Source organism: Balaenoptera acutorostrata, chromosome 15 (genome assembly GCF_949987535.1).
Source record: "Balaenoptera acutorostrata chromosome 15, mBalAcu1.1, whole genome shotgun sequence".
Lineage (NCBI taxonomy): Eukaryota > Metazoa > Chordata > Mammalia > Artiodactyla > Balaenopteridae > Balaenoptera > Balaenoptera acutorostrata.
In genome coordinates this window covers 9255551-9267746 of record NC_080078.1, presented here as the reverse complement: position 1 = coordinate 9267746, position 12196 = coordinate 9255551, and the positions used below count along the sequence as shown (strand labels likewise).

The 12196-nt window shown below is 48.2% G+C and overlaps 1 protein-coding gene across 1 annotated transcript in view; it reads right to left on the bottom strand.

The window, feature by feature from the left end:
• The window catches only part of HIP1 (huntingtin interacting protein 1), a 151266-nt gene that overhangs the window by 29539 nt on the left and 109531 nt on the right, over nt 1-12196 (bottom strand). The window contains exons 5-9 of the mRNA XM_007186558.2: nt 9381-9461; nt 6896-6972; nt 6387-6448; nt 3055-3195; nt 1302-1359 (exon numbers count right to left, since the gene is read on the bottom strand). Coding sequence (XP_007186620.2) covers nt 1302-1359; nt 3055-3195; nt 6387-6448; nt 6896-6972; nt 9381-9461 — 419 coding nt within the window. The remainder of the gene's footprint in view (nt 1-1301; nt 1360-3054; nt 3196-6386; nt 6449-6895; nt 6973-9380; nt 9462-12196) is intronic.

Sequence of the window (12196 nt, the reverse complement as noted above, 5' to 3'; positions counted from 1 at the left end):
ATCACCAATTTTCTTTCCCAAATGCACCAGAATAACTTGCCCTTTTGTCAGACAAGCTCTTCCTCTTCTAGACTAGCTGATTAGCTTATTAATTCATTCAAACATGACTGAACACTATAGGCTTAATTGACTGCTGTGAATCAGTTGCTAGAGATAAAATAATGGGCAAGACAGGCAAACAAAAATAAAGTCATCCTAAGAACTAGGAAGGAAATAAACAGGGTGCTGTGATGGAGAATATGAGGGTGGGGTTGGAGGAGCAGAAGGTAGGGAAAAAGACCCCAAATGAGGGGCCAGAGACTGCCTTTGTGTGGAGGTGACTGAAGATGACCTGGATGGAGCTGGCCAGGCTGGGAGAAGAGCATCCTGAGGACAGGGAACAGCAAGTGCTAAGCCTCTGAGCGCAGGCTATGTTCCGGGAACTGGAAGAGGACCTTATGTGGCTGAAACACTTGGAGAACTGGAGACAAGGTCACAGATGGCGGGCAGGGGCCAGATCATGTAGGGGCCTTGCAGACCACAGAGAGGAGCTTCGAATTGATTCTCAGTGTAATCAGAAGCCATTGAAAGGTTGTAAGCAAGGGATTTATGTTTTCACAAGGTCGTTCTAACTGCTGGGTGGGGACAGGATTGCAGGGGGCAGGAGCTGAAATCCAGAGCATCCCGTCCATATCGGAGGGTCCTGGTAGACAGCAATGGAAGTTGAAGAGATGGGAGGTATGACCAGAGACAAGATATCTTTGTCAATTATCATCTGAACTTGCTAATAGATTGGACATGGGGAATGAGGAAAATGGTGAGTTCCAGACCTCTGTCCTAAGTGGATGGTGGGCAGCATTTATTGAGATAGAAGGGAAAGAAAAAGGTTTTTGAAGAAAACCTAGACTTTAGTTTGAGATGTAAGTTTGGTATAGTGATGTCAAATAGACCACTGGGGATGTGAACCTGGAATTCAGAGGTAAGGTTCGGCTGGAGTTATATCTTTGGGAGCTGTCAGCATGTATACGGTATAAAACCATGAGAACTTAGGGAGAAGAAAGACGGAAGAGGATGAAGCCCTGGGAATAAAGCAGGATGACTGAATGAATGAAACTGTCTTTCTCTGTGAGATTTATTAGAGAACCGATAGCTTCCCCAGCCATTGGTAGGTTTGCTGCCATCTTCTTTTCCTTCGCTTTTTAAAGCATTAAAGCAGATACCCTCACCCCTCGATGATTTAAAAGCAAGTGCTTCCTGCATGGATTAATTGACTTTATAGCACTTTTAGATTCGCCTTCCTTTCTCTCACTTAAGCCGCTTACTTTGTGAACTGCTCCATGAAGCGGTCCCGGTGGCCTTGCAGGGTGTCGGCTGGAAGACCTGGAAGAAATTGGAGAAGACTGAGAGGGAACAGGAGGACCAGAGGGCAGGCAAGACACAGCAGGAAGGGACCATCCCTCCTGGGGCTGGGGGCCAGCCCTGCAGGAAGGCATTCTTGACCTAGAGTTGCCCTGGGGCTGGTAACCAAGAGGGCCCAGCGGGGCCAGCAGGGACTCTGGGGCTACTTATCAGTCAAATCTTTCCTTCTGTTTGCTCCTGGACTGCAAGCCACTCTTGGCAGAGCAGGATGGAAGTTACGTCCCTGACTACGGCAGCGGTGACCTGACCCAAGCAGCAGGGTGGACCACGGCAGGCCCCAGAGGGGGGCTCTCTCCTAGGGGTTGTGTGCAGTGGGCACACTGGGTGAGGCCCAGCACAGACATGAGTCTGGGAGAGATCCAGAGAGGCTGCCAGAGACAGGCAAAGACCGCAGGACTGAGACCCTTGGGTTCAGGGGTATATGGGAACTCTCTGAACTATCTCTGCCACTTTTCTGTAGATCTAAATCTATTCTAAAAGAAAACGTTTATTTTCAGAAAAGCATATACTGTATGAAGCATCCCTTTTGCCCTGACCACACAGTTCTCGAAGGTCTTGTGTATTGCTCTGCCTTTAAAGAAGCCCTTTAAACCCAAATGATTACCTGTCTCTTATCACAACTCACCACTTTATAGAAGGAAGTGGGGATGTCCTAGTGTGCAACTGGTTCTGTAGTATCTTAGGAACAAGTTCATCTGTATTCAGAGCTTCTATGCAACTGCCTGCCTTCTTTTCTTGGGATTTAGTCTACCCTCTCTGCTTCCTTCAGGCACGCCCCCCTGCTCCAAAACCCTTCTAACCCAACCTCCCTCCCACGAAACCCTCCTAGATTAATGACAGTGACGCTGCTTCCCTTGTTCTGGTCTAAATAACCAGATCTACTCCTTGTCAGTGACCTGTTCCAGAGCACCCCTTGTCCTAGACTTCTGCAATAAAACCTTGCTAATATCCATTTGAGTCTTGATTTTTCTCGGTTTTCCATCATCCATGCACTCTGAATGTGTATACCCTTCACGATGGCCACCTCACAGTGTGACCCAGGGACCACCCACATCAGATTCATCTGGGATATGGTTTAACAATGCAGACCCTGAGGAAGCAGCACCCACGCACATCGTTTTCAATAAGAAGCACATAAACGGATAAGAACTTCCACAAGACCAGTAGTTTCCAAAATACATTCCGCGAAACTATCCCAAGGATCTGTGGCTAGGGAAGGTATGGCCTTCCATTTCTTTGAGCAGCCCTGTTTTATATTTTACATTTCTCCACAAAAACCCACTTGTACGAAGAGGCTGCATTGATGAACTCTTTGGAAACTGCTGCCTTTGCTCCTGTGGGTCTAGGCCAGGTCTGTTCTCATCTGTGTGGTCTGGAGAGTACATGACACATATGGATGGAGACGTGGTCAAGCTGGAGGTGGAGGGTGAGGGCCATCCTGAGTCACTGCTCTGGCAGGCCAGGTGCTTCCCTGAGCGCAGCAAGGCTTGGCCCTGCTCTTCTATTCTCAAGACAGCCGGGAGCTCCAGGACCTTCTGGGTCAGGAGCAGAAAGCCAAGGGCACTTGCGGGGGAGCTGCTTCCCTTCAGGGACAGCCTCAGGCTGTGAACCTCCTTCCGGCCAGAAGCTTCCAGAGATCAAGGCCGGTATACTCACAGGAGTGGAGTTTGAAGAGAAGTTTGACAGTGTAATCATAGAGGTGGCTGCAGTCCAAGATGACCTGGATCAGCGGGGCGAGGCGGCACTGCCCAGCTGTCGTCACTGACACGGAACGGGACATGTCCAGGGAGTTGAACACTAGGGGACAGAAAGGGGAGAGGCAGCAGAGCTAGGAAATTAGAGGCGACCTTCTCAGACGGCAGAAGGCAGGAGTCTAACACACGAGGACGTATTCTGTGCAATCATGATCTCATGTAATGCATTTAACCCTTTCAACACTCCTATGGGGTAGCTAAGAGTATCCCCATCATACAGGGGAGGAAACTGAAGGTAAGTAACTTGAAGGTGGTCACAAAGCCAAGAAGCGGTTTTGCTGAGAGATGGTGAGTTAAAAGCCAGAGCCCCTGTGGCCAGCGACGGCTAGACCAGGAGCCTGTGGCCCTGGCAGCCAAGATGCTCTGTGTGTCACAAACAGGTGAAATGTGGGGAAACTACCAAACATTGATCAGAACACGAAGAAGGAAATAATTCAGCCTTGGCTTCCTGCTGGCTTGTCACAGGGTTCTTGGAACACCACAAGGGGGGAAATGCAGGAACCCTGGTGGACAGTTGGAGGAGAGGCTGTGAGGACCCAGGGCAAGGAGCCAGGAAGAGGACGAACCATCAGGATCAAGGCTGACGGAGGTCCTTGGGGGAGCCGGTCAACGGAAGTACTGCCCTCCACTCTCCCGGACTCCAGAGAGCAAGCTGCTCCCACAGACCCCTCCACGTTAACCCCCTGCCCCTCGCTCCTAAACCAAGCAACTAGATGCCTGGCCGTGGACCCTGAGTGCACACCACTGGCCAGGGCTGATTTCCTCCCTGCAGAGGCTGCCCACCACCTCCGGAGTCCCTGTACGTGGCCGGCACCGAAACACTTTCCCTGCAATCCCTCAGTGAGTGGGACTGCCCCGGAGAAAAGCCCAGAGCCGCTGTGTTCGGCCTTCCCTGGCTGTACTAGTCCCTGTTAACAGGCTTAGTCTGGCAAGTGAAATAAAAAAAAAACAAAACCCAACGGTTCTAATTAAAAGGCAGCTTTTCTTCTTGACACAAATTAAAAGCAGCTGTCACTGCGAGGCGGCCATCCCCAAATCTCCTGGCTTCCTTAGGCTCCACGCTGGCAAGGAATCCCAGGCTGCTCCACCTCCCGGCCTGCCTGCTGCTTTCCAGGAATGCCCCTTGGCATCTAGAGCTGTGTGACCGTGGGCAAGTTACTCAACCTCTCTGTGCCTCCAGATGCTTTTCTGTAAGATGCAGATGGTTCTAATAGCACATACCTCTTAAAGGTCTTGTAAGGAGGTCTCGTAAGGATTAAATGAGAATGTCCTATAAAGTTCATGGCAACGTGCAGTGGTCCTTCCCATTTGCTTTGAGATTGATTAAAATCACCTGGGGAAATTTGAAAACTACTAATGTCTGCCTGCAACTCCTCCATGCCTCCTTTTTTAATTGGTCTGGGGTAGGGTTGAGCCATTAGTGGGTTTCAAAAGCCCCCCAGGTGATTCTAATATGCAGCCAGGGTTGAAAGCTATTTTCTAGCTCAGTGCTTCTCAAACTGTAGCATGCATCAGAATCCCCCCATAGGATCACTCCAGTAGAATTCTGTGATGATGCAAGGGCTCTGTACGTGTGTCCAATATGCTAGCCATGTGTGGCTGCTGAGTGCCTGCAATGTGGTGAGTGCAACTGAGGCCCTGACTTTTGAATGTTACTTAATCGTAATTAATTTAAATAGTCACACGTGGCCAGTGGCTACCCTGTTGGACAGTGCAGACTTGGGGAGTTTGTTAAAACAGTTGGCTGGGCCCCACCGGCAGAGATTCTAATTCAGAAGGTCTGGGGTGGGACCCGAGAATGTGCATTTCTAATATGTTCTCAGGTGATGCCGATGTTGCTGGTACAGGGACCACACTTCGAGAATCACTGCAAGTGCACCAAACAAATGTTAATTGTAATTGGCCCACGTTTCCCGCAGTTGAAAACGCACGGCCTCCTTCCGAAGGTTCTGGTCCCAATCTTACAGGGTCACAGACTAGGACTCAGAAGCTGGACAGACTTCTTCTAATACCAGCTCTCTCGATTTCTGTGGCTCACAAGAGGTGACTGAGGATGGGGCACGGGTGGGGAAAAGTATAGAGGACGCTCTTGATTCCAAATCACTGCTCTCTGGGGAATGAGAAAACCACCGCCATTTCACCATGGAAGGGTTTGTGCGAAGACCTGGGGGAGCTCTCTCTAGAAAACTCTAGCTAATTCTCCCCAGATAATTCCAGACCATTCAGCTGGATGTTGACAGTATTTTTTTAAAAATAAATTTATTTTATCTATTTATTTTTGGCTGAGTTGGGTCTTTGTTGCTGCGCACGGGGGCTACTCTTCATTGCGGTGTGTGGGCTTCTCACTGCAGTGGCTTCTCTTGTTGCAGAGCACGGGCTCTAGGCGTGTGGGCTTCAGTAGTTGTGGCTCGCGGGCTCTAGAGCACAGGCTCAGTAGTTGTGGCTCGCTGGCTCTAGAGCGCAGGCTCAGTAGTTGTGGTGCATGGGCTTAGTTGCTCTGCGGAATGTGGGATCTTCCTGGACCAGGGCTCGAACCCGTGTCCCCTGCATTGGCAGGCAGATTCTTAACCACTGTACCACCAGGGAAGCCCACTGACAACATTTTATGAACTCTGTCCACCTGTTGTTTCTTCACTGCTGTTCATCCAGAAAGCAAGCATTCTAAACTTGGTTGTCGAGCACTTGCTATATGCCAGGCACGGGGCTAGAACAGAGGTGAGCAGGCATGGTTCCTGATTTTTGAGGAGGAGCTCAGCGTCTATTGCTAATAACCCAAGTGATCAATGCATATGGAAACAGAGCCAGGTATCATGGGATGCCGGGGCAGAAAGGGTGACTGCGCAGGCCACCTGGGCAGAAATGCACCCTGAGGGCCAGCCCAGCTGAGCAGCAGACAGGCCTGGGCCAAAGGACCAGCCAGTGCGGGGGCCACAGTCTAGGGTCTGTCAGAGGCCGGAACTCTCTTCGGACTCTTGGAGGCCTGGGCTTAGCGGGGAGGCCAGCAGGGTGGGGATCGCGGTCTTTCCGCTCACGTGAAAATGCCCTTGGGCTTCAGCCCCTCCCTGCACCAGGGCCAAGAGAACAGGCACAGTGTGGGCAGCTCCATCTCCCTGGCCCTGAGCTGCACAACTTGTATGGAGACGGGGGCTAGGCCAGCTGGTCCAAGCAGGGAACCAGGCTGGGGGTTAGGTGATGCCCAGGAAAGCCTGGGCCAGACGGGAGGGAGAGACTCACCAGTTTGGAAGAGGTTAAGTTCACACTCCAGGTAGTCGAACATTTCCACTGTCAGCTGGAAACTGGACCCAAGAGGAAAGAGAGCTTAGACTCCACGGCCCGAGGCCAGTGCTCCCCCTGTCCCTGCCGCCAAGCCCTGTACTGCCGCCAATGTACACGTGCACACACACACACACACACACACACACACCAGCTTCAATTCTTAGCCCCGACCTAAGTGGGTATTAAGGCCATTGGAAGATCAAGCAGGGCGAATTCAACAGTGACAGCAGCAAAGAAAGAGGGCAGAGGGGCACAGAGACGGGAGGCCTGGAGTGGGAGACGCCCTGGAAGGGTTCTTGAGGAGGCACCAGGAGTAAGTGGCCCCAAGGTCAAGTCACTCAGGGGCTTTAGTCCCCACCCCAGCCACTGCCCTTGCCCTCAGGCCCTCTGTGACCCTAACCGGAAGTGAGAGCATCTACCCAAGCTTTCTCTCCCATCGAGTCCAGAATGTGAGGACAGCCACTTACAAGTTGTTAACATCACTCTCTCCGGCCTCGTCCAGCTGCCGGTCACTCATCTGAAGGTTGCCTGGGAACCTAGGATTCTGGAAGGGAGGCAGAGGAAGTCAGAACAGGGCACCTCAAGAGCTCTCTATACAGACCAACTAAGCCAGCATCAAGCAAGCCAGCCCCGCTGAGCTCGGGCCTCAGCAGGTGGATTCTGCTTGGCGCAGGTGCCTGCATGCTCCCTGGGGAGGTGTGGCAGCGCTCACAGCCTCACACATGCACACACGGGTCCTGTGATTGGTTCACGGCAAAGAACACCCACTGCCCATCATCACAAGGGAAGGCTTCATCCCAACCCTGGGACCCAGCAGAGGGCCGCTCTCTCACAGCCTGTGCCACGGACATCTTCTCTGTGGTGCAATGACACCGAGCGTGTGAGAGTGGTCGGTCTTCAACTTGACACCCACACCATGCAGGCAGTGCAGCCTTTGCTTGTTTCCAATATGTTCTGAATACTATCCAGGCTTCCCGCTGCCCTCTGGCCATTTCCTGAAGCTGCTATTGTGAGCTCAGGGCAGGCAAACCCATTCTTGTATTAACTTTAGCAAAACATAATTAGTAAAATAAACTTGAAGGCTGGAAAATATTACATCAAGCACCCGCACGGTCAGGGGAAATTATGTGGGATCATCAGTTGTCGAGTATCTGTATCCTGCTCTCTTTCTCGGTGCGGTCTGTCTAGAGCGGGTGGAACACAGGGCAGCGGGGCAGGTGGAGGGGAGCACAGAGAGATGGGTGGCCAGGCCACCAAGGGGGCTCTAAATGCCAGTGTGAGTTCTTCAGGCTCTGAAGACAGAAATCCTCCACTCCGGCACCTCCCTTTCTGGCTGTTAACACCCAGCGCTCTGCCCTTACAGCCCCTTCCTGCCCTCAGGCCCACCACCCCTGCTCCTCTGCCTCAGAGACTCAGGCCGGTTCCTTTATCCTTCTGGTCGCATTTACTTCCTCACTCAGTCTGGACATTATGATGACCTGGTCCCCTTCTCCATTTCCACCACCAGCTCCCTAATTCTGGCCATTTTCCCTCCCACCTGGCATGCCATTCTTCCTTACCTCCTATCTGCCTCATACCCACCCTTCAAGGACCACCTCAAGACCCACTTCCTTCATTCTGCCCTTTAGGATGCCATATCCCTCCATCATTTCAAAACATCCCTGGCACTTTTCTGCAGGCACACATACCTGCCCGGCACTATTACACAGCTACTGCAAGTGTATAAGCTTCTCTCCCCAACAGATCTGTAAACGCCTAAAGAGTAGACCCTTTTTTCTTATTCTTATATGCCACTTGGCACACAGTTTTACATGCATTAAATGTGTAAGAAATACCAGCTAGGGCTTCTCTGGTGGCACAGGGGTTAAGAATCCACCTGCCAATGCAGGGGACACGGGTTCAAGCCCTGGTCCGGGAAGATCCCATGTGCCGCAGAGCAACTAAGCCCGCGAGCCACAACTACTGAGCCTGCGCTCTAGAGCCCGTGAGCCACAACTACTGAAGCCCGCGTGCCTAGAGCCTGTGCTCCGCAACAGAAGAAGCCACCGCAGTGAGAAGCCTGCACACTGCAACGAAGAGTAGCCCCCGCTCGCCACAATTAGAGAAAGCCCGCGTGCAGCAAAGAAGACCCAACGTGGCCAAAAATAAATAATAATAAATAAAATAAATATAAAAAAATCTTAAATATATAAAAAAGAAATATCAGCTAAAGTCATATCTTGATTAGAAGGTCCTGTGTGGAAACTTACTATATAAATGGAAGGCGTGGGGCTTCCCTGGTGGCGCAGTGGTTAAGAGTCTGCCTGCCAATGCAGGAGACACGGGTTCGTGCCCTGGTCTGGGAAGATCCCACATACCGCGGAGCAACTAAGCCCGTGAGGCACAACTTCTGAGCCTGCGCGTCTAGAACCTTTGCTCCGCAATAAGAGAAGCCACGACAATGAGAAGCCCGTGCACCGCGATGAAGAGTAGCCCCCGCTCGCCGCAACTAGAGAAAGCCCACGCACAGAAACGAAGACCCAACACAGTCAAAAATAAATAAGTAAATAAATAAATTTAAAAAATAAATAAATAAATAAATAAATGGAAGGCGTTGTTTCTATTAACAGTCAAGTCAGTGCTTCTGAAGTATTTTTATAAGGTCACCTGGTGGATTGGGTTCCTCTTTCTATTTGCAAAATGGGGAACAAAAGGTGCAGAAGACCTGGGCCAAAATCCCAGGCCCCTTGTCACATCCCAGGGGCCTGACTGTAGTCACTCTATAAAATGTTTCCTCTTACATAGCTGGGATATGGTGTGAACACTCCCTGAGAAGCCAGGCTGTCTCATTACCTGGAAAACCTGACAATTAAGCCCAGCCAGGTGTGAGGGGACAGGGCGGGGAGGTGGGGGAAGCGGGGGCGAGGGGAGCGCATGGCTGGCAGTGGCAGCAGGATTGTCGCAAAGACTCACTTTGGTGTGGTACTCCATCTTCGTTCTCAACAGTTTGAGGTAGATGCTGCAAAGCTGCCCATACCCCTCACTCAGGTGGCCCTTTCAGGATGAGGAAAGAAAGCAGGGTGTCAACATGAAGAACATTGGGTTGAAAGATCTACAGCCAGGATTTCTTTTTGAAAGAATATATATTTTTTCTGAGTATGAAAATAACATACATCAGCTGTTGAAAATTTGAAAAATGTAAAAAAGTACATATGCAAACAAATCACCCTTAACCTAACCACCAGATATAATCATATATACACTATTGATACTATGTATAAAATAGATAACTAATGAGAACCTACTATATAGCACAGGGAACTCTACTCAATGCTCTGTGGTGACCTAAATGGGAAGGAAATCCAAAAAAGAGGGGATGTATGTATACATATTGCTGATTCACTTTACTGTACAGTAGAAACTAACACAATATTGTAAAGCAACTATACTCCAACAAAAATTAAAAAAAAGAACTACAATGAGATACCACCTCACATCTATTAGGAAAGCTAATATCAAAAAAAAAAAAGTGCTGGGGAGGATGTGGAGAAATTGGTACCCTTGGACACTGTTAGTGGGGATGTAAAATGGTACAGCAACTGTGGAAAACAGTATGGCAGCTCCTCAAAAAATTACAAATAGAATTACCATATGATCCTGAAATTCCACCTCTCAGTATATACTCAAATGAATTGAAAGAAGGATCTTGAAAATATTTGCACATCCATGTTCATAGAAGCATTATTTACAATAGCTAAAACATGGAGGCAACCAAAGTATATATTGACTGATGAATGAATAAACAGAATGTGATATACCCATACAACGGAATATTATTCAGTCTTAAAAAGGAAATTCTGACACGTACTACAACATGAATGAATCTTGAGTACATTATGTTAAGTGAAATAATCCAGTCACAAAAAGACAAATAGTGTATGATTCCATTTATATGAGGTATTTAGATTAGTAAAAAATCTTGAGACAGAAAGTAAAATGGTGATTTCTAGGGGCTGGAGGTGGGGAGGGGAATGGGGAGTTATTGTTTAATGGATATAGATTTCCAGTTTTACAAGATGAAAAGTTTCAGAGATGGATGGTGTGATGATTATACAACAATATGAATGTACTTAATACCACTCAACTGTACACTTAAGAAATGGTTAAGAACCATGGCACAAAGAACCTTAAACTGAATAACTGTGGCTCCCACGTGAGTCTTGACTTCTACATTTTCTTCTAAGTGCATCTACATCCTCTAGCGTAGAAGAAGCCCTTTGAAAGATGCCTCAAGGGGCACCAAAGAGAGTTGAGTAATCAAAGGAGTTTAAAAACATCAATGCCAGAGATGACAGTATTTCATAATGTATTAATTTTCTATGAAAATTTGTATTTTATGATATACTTGTTCATTATAGAAAAATCAGAAAGTAGTGAGAAGTAGAAAAAGCAAAAATATGCTCATCATCAAAGACAACTATACTTCATGTGAAAATGTATAAGGATCAAAAAGGTGGGGACTTCCCTGGTGGTGCAGTGGTTAAGAATTCACCTCCCAATGCAGGGTATGCGGGTTTGATCCCTGGTCAGGGAACTAGATCCCACATGCATGCTGCAACTAAGAGCTCCCATGCCACAACTAAGGAGCCCGCTGGCTGCAACTAAGGAGCCCACCAGCCACAACTAAGACCTGGCACAACCAAAAATAAATAAGTAAAATGAATAAAAATTTAAAAAATGGATTATATTAAAAAAAAAAGTAAAAGGTGAATGCATCAAAGACTTAAATGTAAAATGTAAAACTATAAAACTCCTAGAAGATCACAAAGGAGAAAACCTGGATGACCTTGAGTATGGTGATGACTCTAGATACAACACCAAAGGCACAATCCATGAAAGAAAATAATTGATAAGCTGGGCTTCATTAAAATTAAAAACTTCTACTCTGGGACTTCCCTGGTAGCACAGTGGTTAAGAATCCGCCTGCCAATGCAGGGGACATGGGTCCAAGCCCTGGTCTGGGAAGATCCCACATGTTGCAGAGCAACTAAGCCCATGAGCCACAACTACTGAGCCCACACACTGCAACTACTGAAGCCTGCACGCTCTAGGGCCCGTGCTCCGCAACAAGAGAAGCCACGGCAGTGAGTAGCCCATGCACCACAAAGAAGAGTAGCCCCCACTCGCCGCAACTGGAGAAAGCCCGCGTGCAGCAACGAAGACCCAACATAGCAAAAACAAACAAACAAACAAAAACTTCTACTCTGCAAAAGACATTGTCAAGAGAATGAGAAGATAAGCCACAGACTGGGAGAAAATATTTTCAAAAGACATATCTGGTAAAGGACAGTTATCTAAAACATATAAATATACTCCTAAAACTCAACAATAAGAAAACAAACAATCCAGCTAAAAAATGGGCCTACGACCTTCACAGAAACCTTATGAGAGAAGATGTTTAGATGGTCAATAAGCATATAAAAAGATGCTCCACATCCTATGTCAACAGGGAAATGCAAATTAAAACAATGAAATACCACTACATACCTATTAGAATGGCCAAAATCCAGAACACTGACAACACCAAATACTGATGAGGATGCAGAGCAACAGGAACTCTCATTCACTGCTGGTGGGAATGCAGAGTGACACAGCCACTTTGGAAAATAGTTTGGTAGTTTCTTATAAAACTAAACATACTATTACCATAGGATTCAACTATGGAGCTCCTTGGTTTTCACCCAAAGGAGTTGAAAACTTAAGTCCACACAAAAACCTGCACATGGATG